We start from the raw sequence: 21,066 nt of genomic DNA on the forward strand, positions 1-21,066 counted from the left end.
CTTAATGATCTGGCTGATGGGTCAGATTGTCCCTCAGCAAGTTTGCAGATGACACAAAGCTGGGAGGAGGGGCTGACACGCCAGAGGATCATGCTGCCATCCAGAGGGACATTGACAGGTTAGAGAAACAGGCTGACAGAGACCTCTCATGAAGTTCAACAAGGGGAAGAGCAAGATCCATCCAATCCTCCCTCAAGCCCTTTCCTGTCATGGGCTGGAATGAGGAGAAAACCACCTGGGTATCCACACGCTTGACCCTGAACAGCAGACATGCAGTCACCCTTGATACACTCGAGGTCTCCCAGCAGTATCACTGATGTGCACGTGGAAAAGCAGTAGGGAGGGAAGAATGTGAGGGCTGTTCCTTGTCAGCCTTTCTGCAACATCCTGGATGTTGCAGTCCCCAGCAAGCAGCAAACCTCCCTAGGCAGCAAGTCAGGTCGCAAGTGGGGTCTTCTCTGTCCTGCCGGTGGGAATCTCCCACTGTTACCACTGGTCGCGTCCTCTTGGTGCTGTTGCCTGGTTCAGACTTGTCCAGCTCTGATACCTGGTGTCCAGCCCCTCGCCTGCTACCAGAGCACCGAACCTGTTCTGTAAGCGCAGATCTGCAGCTGGAGAAGGAACCACCCTCCTGCTGCCTGAAGTCACAAGCCTCCAACCTTCACGATCACAGGAGCCTTCATTTGCTACCCTGATGAGCACAGGGTCTGGCTGTTCCTATGTGCAGCCGAGAGTTCAGGCTCTTGTTTCTGCAGTGACTGGGTCCTGTCTGGACCAATCTGTTTCTTGCCATCCCTATTGCTGTGCTATGTGTCACCCTCCTCCCACCGCTCCTTAACTTGACGGCGCACCTCCTCAAACAGCGCACAACTCCTGTCGGAATGGACATCATCTCCCTCTGCCCCAGCCTTAGCCAGCGGCACCAGGCACTCCCTGCAGCTCCAGACCTGGAGAGTGGTGGCCTCTTCTGGAGCTGCGTCTGAGCAGAGACCTCTGATGTTCCTGGGGTAGTTGCTCCGTTCCATGCTGTTGAGGAACAGTGTCCTATGGCCTACAGCTGCCATCACATATGCAGTCTAGTTCTGGGATTAACAAAAACTATGCCCTCGCCAGGAAAACACATGTCTACTGTGATTTAAATTCTAGGGCAGAGCTATGAGTAGTAACAATTTATCACACACAGTAAACTAATAAAAGGCAAAAGGCAGGGGGGGTGGGGGGAATCCTCCTTGCTGTTATTACCTGAAATAATTACCATAGTCTTTTTTTCCTCTCTCCTTTCATATTAGCCTTTAAAAAGCCAGCTCTGAATGGTACTGATAATATTTAATTAGCTTCTTGTTTATCAATTATTGTTCCTCTCAGAAATAAAGTGTATTTTTTCAACCATTCAATACCTTCTGTAAATATTTTGGCTATTTAATTATATTAGGAGCAGTTAAAGCTGATTTTTCAGTATATTCTCTCAGCTAAATTGAACTTAAAACATGAATTTTCCACTTATAACAAGAAAACCTTTTGTCTAGCCTAAACCTCAAAAATATAATGGGCTGGTTCCCTCCCCCACCTCTTTTTCCTGAAATTCTTTTGATGCCCACAGAGTGTCCAAACTAATGATCTTCCTCGTTTGGCTGTTTTTCTCTCAGTCTTATCTAACGTTGCAGGACAGGTTTTTATCAATAGTAAAGCGCCAGTCATTTTCTGAACGTGTTTAAGCTCTTGACCTCATATCGTGGCTCAAGGGAAAATAATTCCACTGGTTACTGATGCCAAAGAAATATTTAAATCGTGTCACAGATGTAACAAGCTGCCTCCAGAAACAGCCCTGATTTTTAAAAATAAAGACCCATCAACTCTTGTGCATCCAGAATAACTATATCAGGATATAAAAAAGCCACAGCGGTGCATAGAAGGGGGATACGGCAGTCTCACCACATCTCAGAATGCTTAAAACAGGTGTAACAGATTCATATACAAAAAGATAATCTCAAAGAGAAAGCCAAAGTCAGCCTTCCCAGGCTTCTTCCACATTTATGTGAAGCAAACTGGCAAGAAATATCGGGGGGTATTCCTGATTATCTAGGCTAATTCCTTCCTTGCATGGCTTGGGAAACATTTTCAAGAATGCCTGTAGAAGAGAAATGGCCCTGTAGGATGTCAGTCTACCAGAAAGTAAACACTCCTACTAAGAGAATGAATTGTTATGATAAGAGAATTAAACTTTAAACCAATAGCTATTTTATAAATAGTAGGATTAAGAAACTAAAGAAAAACTATGTCAAAAAAATATTGGAACTGCTAATTAGGTGGGAGCAGAGATGCTTAAGTCCCTTGAAACCCCTTGCAAGAGAAACTGAAACATGAAAGCATAAACAACTTGCTCCAGTTGATCTTGCACAGTGGTCCTGTTGTAACAGGAGGGTTTTCCTCACTTCTCTTGATCTGCTAGGGGTGTAGGAAAGGCTTCCCCCCTCCCCAGGTATTACCAGCTTGCTGCGATGGAGAGAAACAAAATTTGTACCTATTTTTATTGTAAGCAAAATGAAGCTTTTTTTTAAGGGAGCAGGAGGGGCGCAAAAATGCAAAAGCAATCTCCTGTTTATGCAATTCCCTGTATATTTCATGCAGCTATCTCATGAGATCAGCCAAATTGGACAGAAAAACAGGATCATAGAATAGCTCAGACTGGAAAGGACTTCAGCCTCAGAAGGTCAACTAATACAACCTTCTGCTCAAAGCAGGATCAGCAAAATATTACTCAGGTTTTTACCCAACCTGGTCTTGAGAACTAATGATGGAGACTACACAACCTCTCTTGGAACCCTGGTCCATCATTTGACTGTCATCATGGTTAAGAAGTTTCTCCTTACAACCAGTCAGGACATCTCATGTTTCATTTTATACATGTTGGCTCTTATCGTCCCACCAGGCACCACTGTGAAGAGCCTGGCTCCACCTTCTCCATGCCTGGCTCCACCTTCTCCATCACCTCCTTGTGGGTCCTGGCAGCTGCTGTCAGGTCTCCCCGAACGCTTCTCTCCTCCGTGCTGAGCCAGCCCCAGTCCCTCAGCTGCTGCTTGCAGAGCACATGCTGCACAATCCCTGAGGTAACTCACTTTCTACACCTTCCCCAAAAATCCACAGGTAGGTGAAGGGGAAGCACACATACATGAGCGTGCTACCATGGAACTGCAGCCATAACTGAGAGGATATACTGTCCACGTGGCAGTGGTCAGCAGGAACACTACAGCTCCAGGTCAGTTACAGACCTCAGTTATCACAAGAGACATGTGAGGTGCTGGGATGGAGGGAACGAGACAGAAACAATAACACCAGAACAGACTGAAACTCATTACTTCTGACGCTCATAAACCAGCCTGCTTCTATCTGGTTTTGTTTTCTTTGGATACAAAATTCAATCAAACTCATTACGTAAGGTTTGTATTTGCTGTAGCCCTTTGAGCATGTTGCTTCTGCATAGATATTATGATTGTATCTATTCATTGTTGTCCTCTTTATAGTTAAAAATGGAGCAAGAAGCAGAGATCAGCCTGAACAATTTTATTCTGCATTGTTCAACTCAATCCAAATCATCAATGTGTGACTTTTTTAGAAAGATAATTGTTTTCCAGTTTTTGAGAACAAAAGTAACTTTTGCAAACTGAAAAGAATTTACAAAAAAAATGAAAAATAGCTTCAATTGTTTTCACTGAATGGATGTACAGTAGTTATTCCTGGTAAATTACAATCTTGTGCGTGGACATTTTACTTTCTGGGACTCCCTGAGGTGAGCTATATATTTTTTTAAGGCTATCATCTCAAATAGTGAACAACTTAATTAGCAGCAGGATTTACATTCTAAGAATACACAGAATGTACCTGCAGCAACAAAGGAGACAAATTTAATCAAAATGTTCTCTGCTTCCAAATCTTGATATCTGTCACACATGAAAGGCTGTAGTTCAGTGGGATGCAAGACTGATGAATAGGTCTAGAAGACCATATTTTTAGGTAGGTTTCCTAAGAAAAAGAAGCTTATGCAATTCTGCTTTCCAGCTGTCCCATCTACATGTCTTCTAATAGAAGATTTGATTCTGTTGGCCAGCTTCAATCAGGCTTGAAAGGGGTGAATATGAGGAAGATGACTGAGTTACTCTTAAGTCACGTGAATATTAGCAGCTTGGTAGAGGACACCAAATCACAGCAGTGTACTTGAGAAGGGAAAGATGCAGAATTCAGCTTCTACACACTGCATTTATCTACCACTGAAGATGCTGGCATTTGAATCTTAATATCACCCTCTCAGGTTTTTATAAGCACTTATTAATTATTTCAGTATTTTACACTTCTCGAGACATTTTACAAACATTAAATCCTGCATTATATTAAAACTCTCAAGAGCACTTTCTTAGCTGCTGTAAATCAGTTAATTCTACGGCGGTATCCTGACATGCACCGACAGAGGAAGCATCCCCACAGAAAATAAAGTAATGCTGGATTGCAGCTAAGGAGAAAAGAATTACCACGATGATGCATTATACAGTTTGCCTGATCTATTTTTTTTTCTTTCCATAGAGGGGCATACTAAATGTTTTTATAATGAAGTAATAAAAGTCATCTAGATTTCATCTCCCAAAGTCCATGTATAAATGGAGTAATCATGGAGTAAAAATGGAGTAACTCCCTGCATGTGAAATCATTAGATTTTCAGGAAGGAACATGTTTTAGTGTTAGACGTTGTTAAGTGCAGGGATTAAGAGTATTCCTGCATACCTCTAGTAAACACTGTGTAGCATGAATTAAATACATAGAGCCAGAGGACATATTTAGTTTAAAAAAAAAAAAAAAACAACAAAACCTCCTTAAAAGCATGACTAAGGGACCCACTCACGCAACAAGGCAGGTCTCAGGCTGCCCTAACCTGTGCCCAAGCAGAACTGCCAATGGACCAAACCAGAGGACAGACCCAATAGGCAACACTCACAAATTTGGTGCAATTAGAATAATCCATGGAACGTTGACATAATAAGGTACATACAAACTTACATACAAAGAAGCTTCTACACATCAATCAAAGCTTGATTTCATATATATAAGCACATTAGCCTTACTAATATTTACCACGGACTTCACTGGCCTGAATCCCGCGTGTGGGTAGGAGCAGAGCTGTACTAGAAATGGCATCGGCCACACAACAGAGCAGGGACAGTGACAGGCTGAGATAAATCAGAGAAGTGGCGGATGGCAAAAAAAGACAATAATAACTGGAGGCTCTACTACCGCACGGAACTAAGTTGTAGGTGGGCAAGTGGCGCAATGGGGCACAATGGATAAAGTATTAAGGCCCTATAAATGGATGCAAACTTTCCCTCCTGTTTGATTCTTCCTCTTTCCCTTCACCCGCCATGAGTCCCACTGATCTCTCTCTCTCCACTCCCCCTCCCCAGTTACCTGCGTGCAATTAGCTTTCTCTTCATTTTCTCCTCACTCTACAGCCCTTTACCACTCTCCTGTGTAGTTGGAGAAGCCAGTACCACCAGTACCTTTTAATGCAATTTTCCTTAATTTCATCTTATTACGCCTTTTCCCAGATCCTTTTCATTGCAGAAGCTCCTTTTCTCTTCTGGCCCTTTCCTCCTCCACACAAACCACTCTCAGCTTATCTGGAGACGGCTTACCTCACCCTGAAGCAGCCAAAGCTCTGGAAGCCGCTGCCTGCCTCTGAGGGGGATTGAAGAGAAATGTAGTGGGAGAGAGAAGCCTCCGTCCGGAGCACACAGCTCCCCTTTCCAAACCAACCCCTTTGCAGCTCTGGTTCCTCCATCCAGAGGTATTATCCTGCGTTTAGTAGCCCCGAACGGGTGTCTCTTCTTGGGATCTGTCCAGCTGCTTTTCAAACTCAAATAAGATTTCACATAACAAAATCTTTCAGGAAGAAATTCTGCAGCTTAACCAGGAGTTATGGAAAGCGTTCCCTTTGCTCGCTTTCAACCTGCACCTACGTGATTTGCTTGATGCTGCTCCACTGTTATTAGAAGAGACTGGCAACTTTCCCTTTGCCTATTTTAGACCTTTGTCACATCCGTCTTCACTTATCTTTTCCCAAAGGTGAAAAGTCCTAATCTGTATATTCTATATGGTCTTATATGGAAACTATAGAGGACATTGCTCTCCACGTGACCAAATCTGCCCATACTTTGAATAGAAGGCTCAGATTCTTCAATAAATCTGAATCGAGGCATGGATGTAATGACTGACAGCTATGTGAAAGCAACTTATATGGAAAAAAAAAGACATACTGAAAGCTTTTTTTTTTAATATGTATATTGAATTCATGGTAAGAAATACAATACCAAACCATAAATAATGTGGCTACACATTATTACTACATGGCTAAAATATTTTATGAACTTCCATGAGACAAAGGTGATTTTTTTCTGAAGAGCTACTCATTATATAGCCTAGAAGTAGCTGGAGAAAGAAACAGGCTCTAGGAAAGATCTCCTTTTGGAAGAGGATTCAAGACCCTTCCACTACAGTAGAGCAAACGCTTTCTTCTGACAGTGAAAGCCAAGCAGCTCTGTAAAATCACACATTTCTCACACTGGCAATATAAACTCAAGATAATGAAAATCTTAAATGCTCTCACTGAATGTTAGGCTAAATTAAGACAGTACCCTGGCAAAAAGGTACAAGATGAGAAACAGATGTTAGTACCTTTATCTCTAGTAATTTCCAGGAAGAAGCTGGGGGTAAGATAGGAAAGAAAAGCTTTGGAAGGGGGAAGGAACACAAACATAAAGCCAACACCCAAACCCAGAGTGAAATAACTCTTAATTCTGGGTCAAGAAAAGATAACCTTGTCAACACATATAATTGTCTTTAAAAGTTCTTTAATTAAACATAAGAGCCTATTTAAATTCAAGGTCTACTGATTCAGCCTGTTTCACTTGCAATTCCAATTCCTCTTTTAAAGCACAAAATTAACTCTTAAACTGACGGCAACACAGATTCCCTGCATACAGCCTGGGCTGCACAGAAGAACTGAATGAAGTTCTGCCTTGCATAGGTCTATGCTTTATGTTAGAAGTCCTATTCCTATTTATTTTTCCGCATGCACTTTTAGTGAACACAATCTCATTTGCCACTGTGATTGCTGATATTATGTTACAGACTAAAGATTTCACTCTATCAACTCTTCAACCTTCAGAAAATAGCATTAATGCTAATTGACCAACTGAACTAGAGCTAGAGAACACAAGGAACATCAGTATCTGTTTGCACAAGGCAAAGAATCCCCAATCTGTATACTGCTTGGAGCTATTTTCAAGAGTGTCTTTTACATCCGTGCTGAGCATACTCTATTTTCACCTGACATCTTAAACTTGAAGGGAGAGAAAAAAAAAAATACAAAACACCCATTTCAGGCAAGCTGGAGAAAACCTGTCAGTGTCCCCATGCCATTCCCAAAAGCACCTAGGAACAAAAAAAAAAAAAAAAAACACACCCAAAAAAAATCTCTTCTGCGTGGTAAAACAATTAGGAGCCCATGCACCTGAGCTCGATCTGCGTAGTTAAGGGACTGAGAGATCCCTAAGAAGGAAACAACAATTTAACATCCGGAAGCATGAAATGTTATGCTAGTGGTACAGCAGCACAGCCCAAATCAAACATAGGGTTTCCCAGGTACGGTTTTAATTAAAAAAAACAAACAAAAAAAAAAAAAAACAAAAAAACAAAAACACAAACAATTACCTTGGTCAGTGATCCATTACTTATTACAAATAAAGTGTTATGAGTATTATGCTTATGAAGCCAAATGAAATTACTTTTAAAGCTACCCTGTGCCCCAGGAAAGGTTTTTCAGTGGAGGCAGCACCCCCTCCACGCCCGAAGCGGGTGGGCTGTTCATTTGGCGATGGGACATCAGAGCGGTGCAAGAGCGCACCCTCTCCGCAGCCAGGGCAAACTGAACCTCGCAAATTTCATTATTTACCTTCGTAACAGCAGAAAATCTTGCGATATCCCGTAAGGAGCTAAGTAAAAATTAAAAAAAAAAAAAAATTAAAAATCCTATATTTGAGAGTCGATTCAAAGTCTTACTGCTAGATGAGCAGCATTCAGTTCCAGGACTCCATGGGGACTTTCACTTAAAATAAAACGAAACAAACAAAAAAAATTACCACAACTGTAAAATGCACAGGAAAAAAAAAAAAGCTCTTTTTCCCCCCCTCAGATTCAGTGTTTACCTAAAAAGAGATAAGGACAAGCTAATTGTGAAGTATCCACTGACAACAGCCTGCTTAAAAAATGCTAGAAAAAATTAATTCACATTCACTGCAATCCTTTTCATAAAACATCTTTAGAAAGATCGTGCTGAGCTTTCGACCTCATGTGCATCAGAAGGGTCTCCCAAATTTAAATGCATAAAGGGTAGCATGTTTTGCCTTGGTAATTTAAATAGCATTCATGCCTAGAAAATTACAGTCCTCACAATCTTGGATGCCTCCCCGCCCCTCCTCCCCCACCGTCCTCTCTCCTCTCAGGAGTTCATAAGCGCCAGAAACCACAGGTTTTCGGTTCCTACAAAAGAGAAAGGGCTACAGGGAAAATGAGAATATAGTTGTGAGATGAATGAACAGGTGGATCATTTTGAGAATTGTTCATCAGCCTTTTCTTTCTTTGGGGCTTGGTTGACATGACTCCATACTCTTGGATATGGCAGGCAGCATCCTACATCTTGGCGTCTCTACAGGCATTTCTGAGTCTCCCAAGCAAATAACGATCCTAGCACTGTTCTGTGAAATGCAGCTAGACACTCGGATGTCTCAACAGTTCCATAAAGCTCGGTGAAGGCACACATGGAGATCCCATCTAGCTGTTTAGAACACGTCAGAGGTGGAGACATTTCTGAGCAAAGCTCCACGTGTGGCTTATGCCATGGTGGAACGTGCTCTGACCACTAAGGTGCAACTTGTGACTATGGCGTGATCATGTAGCAGACTCTTAACACATTATAATGTGCCCCATCAGCTTGAATGATAACTGCATAATCAGGGTGGGTCTCAACTTTCTCTCTGCTGTAGGTAGAGCATCAAATTTAGAGCTACAGGGAGTGTAGAGAGGAAAAAAACCCGACTATATCCTGCATAAATCTGAGAACACTGGTATTAAGAATATTGTACAGCGAGTAACAGGTAAAATCAGCTTAATGGAGCTATTTCTCCCCTTTGGGACAGTCTAGACTAGCTGTACCAAGTTAAAGCAAATACATTAAAATAGTAGAGAAGAAAATACTTTCAGGTCACTAAGACCTGACTGTACAAGTGGATGGGAGGAGGACTTGGAGAGGGGACAGAAATTTATTCCTTTTAGACATAACAATCATGTGGTAGATCTCTCATTCCTCATGGGAGGGCCCTTCTCTTTGATGAAGAACTAGTCTCTTTGCAAGCCATCGCAGACAGACAGGAGCCATGCAAAGAGAATTTAAATAGCTTTCATGACTATGGGATTACATTCTTCACAATCTCAGATGCCTCCCCACCTCTCCTCTCCCAGACATTTGAGTTTGGACCTACCTGCACCAGTAGGTCAACAAACAGGAATAGGAAGCAAGAGCCATCAGGGACTAAGCTAGGTCTTGGATGCCAGGCTGGGTCAAAGGGTGTCGTGAAATTCCCATCCCATTTTATCCCCTGAAGCGCTCAGGGTTATTGGAGGGGTCTGAGATGTTGCATGCCTGTTTCTTCCAGCTACTACAAAAGCTTCTGACAGGAAACCCAGAGTAAAACCACATGCATTTCTCTACCAAAATTGAAGGAGGAGAGATGGCTACTTCAGTCATACCAGATTCCCTAGATCAATTACATCCAGTCAGATCTTCTACTTGTCATCCATAAATCCGAAATGACAGTCAGCCAGTAATGCTTAGCATCCCCAGGAGGCAAATCACTTCTACATCAAAGCCAAAGATCAAAAGTTTGTCAATAAAAGAACAGTGCAAACTGATGCAAAAAGCTGGGTCATGGTATCTGTTATCTCTAGGACTTCACACCATTTTGACATGACATCATAAAAGCTAACTTGAGCTTTGATGAATCTCCAGATTAAGTAGATCCTCGGGTGTCAGAAGATTTTTTAAACCTGTGTCTGTAGCTCCTGCCATGACTGAATAAAGAAAAAAAAGAGGATTACATTTTTCTTTTTGTCCCTTCTTTTTTTCTCCCTGAAGTGAGGAAAGACACAGGTAATTTAACCAGCAAAACTCTGGACTTGTACTAAAAGAAAAATCACTAACACTACTGGCAATATTTCAACTGATGTGTCTTAGGTTCACACATCTTTATGAGACAGGTTGGTGAATTCAGTCATACCGTCAAAAAATATGCCCAGGTCTCTTTCCTCTGTATCATTTCTAACCCATAAGCTTTCACTGATTTGAAGTAGCTATAAATTCTTAATTTCCAGCCTTGTGCCTTGTATTTCATCCTGTCTCTAATACGCAGTACAACAAAACTCTTCACACTTCCCACATTTGTCACATCAGCAAATCCAGCCAGCGCATGGCAGTTCTTGTGTCACGACCATTAGCGAACACAGTCAAAATAATCTGTTTCTAAAATTAATCTTCAACTAACTGCACCACCTTGGCCCAAAAATTTGCACTTAGCGCCATCTATTGATTCCATTCCAGTGAAGTAGAAGGTAACACCCTGGTGAACCATACCATACGCTTTACTGAACAATTTAAAGAATATATTTATGTGTTTGGTTTGTTGTTTTTTTGTTTGTTTTTTTAATTGAAGAAACACTGTCTTAGACATTACAAAACATTTGATAAATTAGAGTTAATTTTTCCCTCGGTTTCTAATTAGCCCTATTCTGCTTTCCCCACAGAAACAAAGATGCAATACTGATAGGAGTTGTCCCAATAACAACTTTATTCATTTCTCAGCGATACTGGTAGCTCAGAGATCCTGGAGCTGTTCTCTATACATCATACTAGCACTAGAGGGGCTTTTTTGCTGCTGGCTTTAAGTCCTTATACGTAGATCATCAGCTTGGGATGTCACAATTCCCATTCTGCTGGGATGGTTATTTTATATTTCAAGTTAAGATCATTAAGTTCTTAGATTTTTGCTTCCTTTTTCTTTGTGGAAATTTCCTTTTCTATATACCTGCTCCTGATGAACTTTATCACCCCCTTCATTTCTGTGATGCGAAGTAAGGAACAGCTCTGATCTAGACAGATATGACCTAGAGTTATTTAGGTAAAACTTGAGCAAATAGCAGCTTCCAAACCTTACCTCTGAAAAAGACTTTTCAGGAAGCTTTCAGCTCCCATCAGTGCTGTTTCACTACCTTTCAGGCAGTATTAGTGTAAGTATTCCACCTACCCCTGTACTGCAGAATAAATGCAAATAAGCAGATTTTAATTATCAAAAGTTTCCACAATGAATCTATGCAACTCTCATCAGGAAGAAGAGGCGAAGGACTTAGCATTTTGGAGTATTTTGCTGATGCCCTCCATGAACCCCTGTACTCCCACACATCTGCACTGCGTCACCATTGCAAATGCAAGTTGACTGAAATCAGAGGACACAAAATATATGTTCATCAATAATAATAATAATACAAAGAAAATACAAACAAAAATGCATTTTAATCCAGAAAATCTATTTATTTACTTCTTGATCAGTAATATATGTTTGGGGACTATGCATTTCCAGGGATTATTAACTTCAGAAGAAAGTGCATTCTTACCTGTTTCAACCCGCTGGTCCTAGAACTTGCAGATGTATTTTATCAAGTGCAGGGCAAAGTGAAAAAAATGAACAATTCCTGCCTGACTTGTGGCCCCATTAAAACACTTCATAAATCCAACAGAGATAAAGATAAAACAAAAAAAATAGTTATTCTTTTTTGTGATATAACAGAAAAATTTAGATTATGAGCAGCCCCACAGAGGCCACGTGGCCCAACCTCCTGGGTCCAGCAGGACTGACTCTGAAGTTAGCGTGGGTTTACTTGGGGCCCTCTCCAGGCGGGGTTTGAAAATTTCAAAAGGTGGAAATTTCACAACCACTTGAGAGCATTTGTATTCAGCGCTTAACCACTCGTGATTTTCTAACCCTCACGTCCACACGGCGCACGTCACTCGCACAATCTTATGTTTCTTGACCACTCCTTTTTAACAGAGGAGCAGGAAGAAACGGCAAGTCATTTTGTTCAGCTCTTCTATCAGGAACTAGTCAGAAAACTTGTTGCACAGACCTGCTCTTGAGGATCAGTGGCAGGATGTCCTCTTAATTTGAGGGGCAAATAGATCTACTGGGCTGACTTTGCTCCTCCTGAGGTCCTCGTAAGGACAACAGAACAAACTTTGCACTTCAGCTGAGAACTGCAACTCTGCTCGTCTGCCTGAGACTGCACGCACGTGTATGAATGACTAGTAGATTAACCTAATTCTCTCTTCCTCCGTCTCCTAAGAAATTTCCCCGAGAGAATGGAGATGATTTGATGATCTCACCCATGATTATACAGTAAGTGGTACTCAAGTCATCTGTTATCATTTACTTGGCTCTTCAAATTAGCCAGATGCAACCAAGAGTAATCCTGAAGGGGTGGATATAGCCCATCAGAAGATTCAGCTTTTCCTCTCTGGAAAAGAGGAGCAAGAAGCAAGGAATCGTCTTGCAAAGATTTTCTGAACAGAACATCCCCAGGTGGATCAGTGCCAAAGTTTTCACTGATAGAAAGTGGTAATTTTAGCAGAGAGGTTATGGACTTCCAGTTTAAACACCACTTTCATCCTCTCACACAGAAAATCCTGTAATAGGAGCTCCTAAATCCTGCTCAGTTTAGGTTTAAAAATGAGTCAGTGAAGTATTTATTTGGAACCCATTTTTTTAGTAAGACAGTAAATCAACCTACTGTTCAGCTCTCGTAAGTTACTCAAGCAGGAAACAGCTTTGCTGCACAGCTAAGAATTCACAGCAGAAAAACATGTCACAGCAGTGGGTAAGGGGAAAGTACTGGGGTCGGAGACAAGATGCCCTTTGCACCCACAATCTTTGCACGAGAGACAGCAGCACGAAAGCCATAAGCCATGCCACAGCAGAAAGTTTTCCTGATCTCGAGCATGAAGACATGTATGAGCGTGCACGTAAGGCTACTCCCTGAAGGGGAAAAAAAAAAAATCCCTCCATTAATAATTTCCTTTTACGTTCATGCAACAATCTGCCAATAAAAAAAAGTCTTATTAAAAAAGCAAATGGTTGAGGAATCCCTAATTGATTTGAGACTGTTCTCCCACAGGCAACATTCTCCCTCAAAACTTTTGCAGTAGCATTAATGCTGAGAAGAGATGTGACCAGAACCTTAGGCAGCAATTTTGCATGTTTTGGGTACATAGACGTTCTAAGAGATGCATCCCAATCATCCTTTCACTGAAACACGACTGTAGTCCATTCCTTTAACCAATTATAATAGAAATATATGGCTGATCTTATAGTAATAATCCTCAGTTAAAAAGTTAAAAACACTTTGCCCAATAAATGTCTTGCAGACATGAACTGTCCATAGTTTCTTTAAGTGATCTCCTACTGCCAAGAACAACTGAAGGATTTCTGTCATCCAAAACAGGCAAGGCACCTCCAGGATTGAAACTTATGCAGTCTGTTTGAAGTAAAAAACAAACAAACAAACCAAATTTAATACAATAGGTTAACATCCTGGTTGAAAAGAAAGCATAAAGCCATCTGAAGACGGTTTTGGGAAAGGTCAGCTGAAACAGTCTTCTGGCTGTCAACCTACGGTTCAGTAAATGGTCAGTATTGTGATTCTGACACCGCTTTCTGTTACAGGTGAATTCAAGTGAACAACCTGTACTATGTCTGAATACAAGGGTTTATTTACAAACCAACAAGATTAGAGCTTTTATTCTGGTTGATCATGTCACACACGCATCCACTCACACACACACCCCCAAAGCAGGACATTTGCCAGGGCCTCAACTCCCTTCCCAGCAGGAAGGCTTGCTGCTGCTGTCTGAAGGTCAGGCAGAAAACCATGTCCCTTCATGCGATACAGCTACTCACCGTTACCAGTCCGAGGCACTATCAGTCGACGTCCCTGGGCATCCCCTGGTGTTTTTCTCCACTCATCTTCCTGATCTCCAGGGTCTTTCCTCCAGGCAGAATCTTTACTTTCCTTTTCAGGCCTCCCTTCTTTCCAAGGCCACTTCCAAAATCCTTTTTGGCACTACATCTACTTTCCATATCACGCCAAGCCCCTATCAAAATAGTCTGTGCGCATAAGTACAAGGCACCATCAGCACCTAATCAGTGCCTCGTCTCGTGTTTCTTAATTGCAGAGTTCAGGACATAACTTTGGTTTTAGAAGCTCCTTCCAAAGACTCAGTTTCTGAAATTTTGACTTTGAATCAGTTATTAATACTTCAGAGTCCTCTCAGAGGGTAAACAGACACTAACAAAAAAGATAAGGTATGTCCAATCTTTGAGGAGGCTGAAAACTGGACAGAGATTTTGAAAGGAAGTTAGAAACTACGAGGAGGGACTAAAAAATTATATGGCAAGTTAAGGTATCCCAAGGGATCTGTCAGTCAATCTCCCCTTCTAAGAATATTGTTGTGAACTACCTCCAACTCCTTTGCTCTCTCATATTATCGTGGGATCAAATCCACAACTACAAAACCAACAGCAGTGTTCATTACTCCCTTTATAAACACATCACAAACATTAACGGAGAGCGTCCATCCACCTTTGAAGCTCATTCTGAAGGTGTTCAGCATGAACGTGTTAAAGCAGATGTTCAAAGTGTATGTCAAACAAGGTGATAAGGTCAAGTATTACTTCATCCATTACATTTCCCATAAAAAGGTACAGAAGAGTGACTGGTCTCCAAAGTTTATTAAAAATCAAAGAATAGAAAACTTTACATAAAAATATGTCAATTTTAGCTTCCACATAGTTGTCCACACAAAAAATTTAAACATGATTTTTTTAAACCTGTAGCACATAACCACAGTGATAGCCAGGCCAATTTATTTGGTTCACCATGACTGAAGTGTTACATGATACCACTTTTCAAATGAGTTTTGCTTTAAAATGGACGCTAGTATAAGACACCAACTAAAGCCTTTGAAGGCTCTTTAATGTAGTTATGCTCAATATTGCTAGTGTGTGAAGACTAAGCAGTACAGGCTCATGTAACAGCCCTTAGATATTATTTATGAATCAGCTCACAATTTTTAAAACTTTTTTTTTTTTTTTTAATTGTGATGAGTCTGGAGCATTAAGACAAACTTTTTGCAAACAGATATGCACTACTCTACTTTGGAATGTTGCCCTCTCTCCCCTCAAGGACCTGTTTGTGTTTGACAGATTCAGTAATAACATGAACTACTTCTGCTCCAAAGGCATACAGCATATTAAAAAGCTTCATGCTTGACACCTCATTTTAATAATCAGATATCAGTTTTAAAACCTTCTATATCTGTACACAGTATAGACGTCCTGTTCACAGGATTCTTCAGCTTCCTCCGCTAGTGACTTATATAACTGATCTGTAGTTTTCTGTATAGCTTTAGAACTCTCACTAAAAAGAAAAAAAAAAAAACAACAAAACGGGAAGTCAGAGGGCATGAGATGCGACCTACTCCCAGGACAACTGTGGTGCTTTAAAAACTCAGGGTTAGGCAGGATGTACATTTTTCAAAAAGTTAAAGACAGTGTTTGTCATGGCAATACACACTTGCATAGTATACCTGTATGCATCTGTAAATTAAGTGCCAGCCACTCATACTGTGTACAACACTGGGCTGTGCTCTCCTGCAATACATTAAAAGATACTTCTCGTAATGCTTAGAGCAGCTGAAGTACTTTTTATATATTTGCTCTTAACAGAACTAATGCATACTGCTATACAGATTCCTTAATGGAATCAACATATTTCCTTTCTCCACATTCCTTAAGCCGGGTACCTCTGTTTAATAACATTGTTTGAACCCAAACATTAACAGGTTACATTACTAAAATGCATCAAAGCGTGTAGCTCACAGCTTTTTAATTTCACATCAGGACTTGAACCAACCTTTTTCCCCTCCCTTTCAAAAGTTTTACTTCTGGTACTACAAATGCTGGATTTGTTGTCTAGTTAAAGGAATAAAATTAAAACTCATTGGTCAGAGCAAGACGACTGATAGAGGCCAGACAATGAGCTAAAAAACACAGGGTCAAAATGCTTTGGAGCTTAATACCTTCTTAAAACCGTAAGCCAAATCGCACTTTCATTGTGAATCAAGAAGCCTCAAATATTACCAAATGTCATGTTTGTAACACTGCTCAGACAACCTGCCAAAACTATGAACCCAACTTAGATAATGCAACCTGGGAAAGGATCTGTAAATTAAAAAAACCTCTTCCCCTTAAATATAACTTATGTGACAATATGAAATTAAATTAAAAATTCCAAGTTATTGCACAAATTATACTTCCAATATTTACAGAGAAAAAAAATTCTGAACTTTGAAACAAAAACAGGAGAGCAGCAAATTTACTTTTATGAATTCCCAACTTGATTTGCTGCAAAGAAAAAAAAAATTCCAAGGGGCTGAAGTTTCCTTCACTTCTAAAATAAAAGAAAACAGAACCCACAAAGGAACCGATGTAGCCACAGCAAAAAAGCCACAGCATTTGTAACTGTCCTTGCAGTTCTATTGCCAGAGCTGCTTCGGCACTGTATGAACCATTGTGGGAAGGCAGAAAACAAACTTCCACATTTAATAAGGCTTCACAGATAAGCACAACTACTTCTTGAAGATGGACTGAACCACCACACAAAGAAACATGCAAAGAAGTCAGCTGCAGATATTTGGCAACACCAATAAAACGATGTGCTGGACGCTGGTCTCCATCCCCCAAGTCGAGTGGCACTCGCTCAGTTTGTCTGAACAGGGAAGGTCATTTTGGCATCTGCCATTATCTGCTCAGACTAATAGGCAAACTGTCTCTGTGTTTTTTTCTTCTCCACATATTACGATTGTACTGGTGGTGTCCTCGGTTACCAACTGGTTGCCGCATGCCTCCGCTGCCGACAGGGCTGTAGCTGTTGCCTTGGTTATGAGTTCCTTTCATGGAAAACTTCATTCCACTGTGCTGCTAAAAAACACAAGGTAAGAACTCAGTTTAGGCATACAAACAACTGAAACAAAGCACATACCACCAGTGGTATTTCCTCAATATAGAAGTCATTCCCACAGAACGCTCTTTGAAGAAACTGGTCTTTTCACGCTTGTCTAATTTTAGCTGTGCAAGTGCAATGGCACTAACAGCTTAATAAGCGTTTTCTGAAGTAAACGTACTGCAAATGAAATTGTGTAGATTTCAAAGAATCCTTAAAACCCTTGGATTTCAGTTTGAAGTACGCTCCCTATGCATCACCCTTACAAAAACAAGAGACCTTCCATTCCACATTAAATACTAATTGTGACAGTTTTGTCTATTTTAGAAGATCTTAGCAAGAGCATGACCAAGTGAGATACTCAATAAGACTTTCAGAAACACCATGGAGAAATGTAAGGGTGCGATCATATGAGCTGATACAAAGCACAAGTCTGCTCTGCCCATAATCTCACTCAGCTACAGGTAAACTAGCTATGGCTTGTGAGGAGCTTGTAAATCCTACTAGTCTGATCACAGGGCTACATGGCTTCTAGACCATACCTCACATCCAGACCAAGGCAAAACAATTAAGTGATCAGGAACATGGTATGACACTTTCTTTGGAGGGAATCTCCAATAACTTGGAACAGAAGCTGCCAAAATGGTTTAGTGGCAGCCTAAGTAAATCTACCACACCGTAAGTCAGTACTGGCACCCCTATCACTTAATGGCATACAGTATGTTGGTTTACATACTTGTTTTACATACATTTTAAGTACATACATGGTATGTACTTAAAATACGTACAAGAGTTTCAAAAGATGAAACTGGAACAGACTTCCCAAATACTGGTAACTTCAATGCAAGCAACTTTTTCTGATGACTGACAGCAATAGCTTAAAGACAGACAACTGACTGCCTTCAACAAAAAGCTAATACATCATTTTGTCTACCATAAGTGGTTAAACAGGAACAGCACAAAGCTAACAATTGAGGGAACTGCTTAGAATACGAAATATCTGCAGCTACTTTACTAATCTATAGTTCCAAACAAGTTTGGAGTAGAAATCAGAACACCAAGCCATCATTACAAGTGTGTGCACAAAACCAAAAGTTATTGAAAAGCATAATTCCATAAGCAACGTTCTACTGTCAAATTATAATTAGAAGAGACACGGAGCATACAGGAAAAACAAACTGGTGAAGACTAATATTGAGGAATAATTAAGGTTAACTGCAGGATGGTCAAAACCTCTAAAGTTGTCTTTTTTATTTGTAAAGTATATCCTACAGTAACCTCATCAACCTTCAACATGCAACTTCTACACTCTCAGGACAGATGTGCTAAGTGTTGTCCTCAGACTACCAATGGTGAAATATTTAAGGACAAACAGAAAAAGGGGAGCGCAAGCTAAGAATCTCTCATTCTTAAGAGACACATCAATAAATAAGGTTGGGGCAGTTGTATGTTGCTAAAGCATCTACCAGAATCTATTTGTGAAAGTCAACAAGATGAAACTTAAAAAAAAAAAAGTAGAATAAGTTTATACTTTTGGCAAGTGGTTCTTCAAGCAAATACACCACCTTGTCACATTCTTGCGCAGCAAAGTTTTCTAGTTCAATAAGTGTGCATCTGACTTAATTATATAAACAGACAATTAAGCATCTACATCAAATGAGGTCAAAATATTAAAAATGATCCTTCAACAGTTAAAACACTAAAACCAGCCAGTCATTACAGTTACCCTCAATTATATGCTGAAAAAAAAAAAGGAAGAGGAAAACTTCAGTTTTGCTACTGTAGAACGAGAACAAAACTCTGACCAAGGAGCATACAAAGTCTCAGTGAGCCTATCTTCTTCAGCTGGAAATGTGAAAAATCTGGCAACTTCATCCTCCATTTGAGAATTCAGAAAGAAAAAAAACCAAACAACAAAAAAACAAAGAAACAACAAAAAACAACTGGGGGCAGGAAGGCAGGTCACCACAAGATCAGACGAGCACCACAGCAAGTATGACAATTAAATCTACCCATATCCTAAAAGAAGCCATATCCCTGGTTTGTTCAAAAGGTAACCAAACTTCCAAAGAAGGATTAATAAGCTAGCTAGAAAGTGATCTCTAGCTTGTCATGAAACATTTCACACTCTTTTAGGCCATCAAGATAAAAACTGTCAAACTATCAGCAGAATCCGAATCCACCTGCTAACGACTCAGCTGAGAGCAGGTCCATAAGGAAGCTGACTCAGGGGCCCTGTAAGTCAGAGATGATGCCTTTAAATTTAGTAGTTGTCAATTAGATAGTTATTTTGTTTAGATTTTTGAAATCACAAGCTTTTAGCATCCTGTGCTATGGCATTTCAGAGCTTAAACAAGCATCATATTTAATTTGAACCTACCATCTGATTTTTTTTTTAGTTCTCAGAATAATTAATTTCTTGTCGTTCTGCTCTCTGACTTTTCCATATACGGCTGATGGCTACACAGACCTAGATCATATACCTCCTCATTTTCTTCTCCAGGTTAAAGTATCATTCATTCTTCACACAGAAGCAGTTCCACATGTTTGACTACTCTTACCATCCTTGCCTACTCTTCTTCCATTCTTCAAATGTCAGAGGCAAAATTGTACTTACTGTTCATGATGGAAGACATACATAGACTTTTACATGATGTTTTCATTTCTGCTCTTTATTGCTAATAATGTCTGAAATTTGGTTTGACACTCAATTGCCAGTAGAAAAATCAAGAAAGCCTTATCAAGGCAGTTTTCTGCAAAAACATCAAGATCTCAACTTTGCCAGAAACCGTCAGCCCAGGGCCTACCACTCTCCACAAAGTTTAACGTATTTCTCCCCCTCGCATTGCCTTGAAAGGTCCTTCGGTATCCCTTCTCAGTTAAGGAGCTTAACAACACAAGTAAACTTCGCCACACTTCATCCATTGCCTTTCAGACATTAGGCAGCACAAGGCCTGGCACAAATGTACTACAAAAACTGAATCTTTGTTTCTCATCTTTTAACTAGTTAATTGTTTACAGGAGAATGCACACCTTTCACTTAGTTTCTTTCAGAATCTTTGATAAAAGAATTTTCCTTCCTGTCTTTTGGAAATCTCAAGAGACTGTATCAAACAGCTTTCTCTTGTCCACACACTTCTGGATATTCACACGCTTGGGACTCCCATGATCACTGAGAAATGGCACATGTCTGTAAGCAGATAACAGCTGGAGTGACATTAGATGATCAAAAAAGAAAGCCCTTCATCTGTGATGTCACAGACAAATCTTTGGTTTAGATGTTTTGACTTCTTTAGATCTATTTCTTTTGATAGAATAACGTTGTCTCCTATCATAGAGCTATTGATTCAACAACTGAATGATAGAACTGTTTGGGGGTTGGTGGTTGGGGGTTTTTTTTCCTGTTTTTTTTTGTTGTTGTTGGGGTTTTTTTGTTTGTTTGTTGGGATTATTTTTTTTTGACAAATTTGTTGAGTTTGATCCTCTGCAAATAAGAGCTGACAGATTCCGGAGAAAAAACTATAAAATTGCAATTAAGGCAAGCCGCGGGGCAGTGGGTGGGGTGGAATTCTTTATCACATACACGGTTAAAAAAGCTTCCAGATATTTTAACAGAAATTTAAGAAAAGGATGTTCCTGGCCTTTATCCCAAACAGAAATCTGGTGGAAATTGAAATACCAGGTAATTCTTTGCTAAGGAAACCAAACTTTTATTCTTAAATACTGGCAAATTTACTATACAAAACTGCTGATGTTCAAAGACTGTCATTATTCAAAAAGAAAATTTATAGCCAAAAAGAGTCACCTACACTTTGAAATAACATGAGTAACATAACAGAGCTGAAGTCTAAACATAAACAG

The 21,066-nt window shown here is 40.2% G+C and overlaps 1 protein-coding gene across 6 annotated transcripts in view; it reads right to left on the minus strand.

The window, feature by feature from the left end:
- Window positions 1–14,914: 14,914 nt before the first annotated feature.
- TENT4A (terminal nucleotidyltransferase 4A) overlaps window positions 14,915–21,066 on the minus strand; it is a 64,369-nt gene continuing 58,217 nt past the window's right edge. For 4 of the 6 annotated variants that reach the window (XM_063326204.1, XM_063326202.1, XM_063326203.1 and 1 more), the window contains one exon: window positions 14,915–17,183. In XM_063326204.1, the coding sequence (XP_063182274.1) occupies window positions 17,004–17,183 (180 nt within the window). In that variant the 3' untranslated portion in view covers window positions 14,915–17,003. The remainder of the gene's footprint in view (window positions 17,184–21,066) is intronic. The other 2 variants (XM_063326205.1, XM_063326201.1) reach the window with 1 other exon arrangement.

The sequence above is a fragment of the Chroicocephalus ridibundus genome, chromosome 2, assembly GCF_963924245.1.
Source record: "Chroicocephalus ridibundus chromosome 2, bChrRid1.1, whole genome shotgun sequence".
In the NCBI taxonomy this organism is placed as follows: Eukaryota; Metazoa; Chordata; class Aves; order Charadriiformes; family Laridae; genus Chroicocephalus; species Chroicocephalus ridibundus.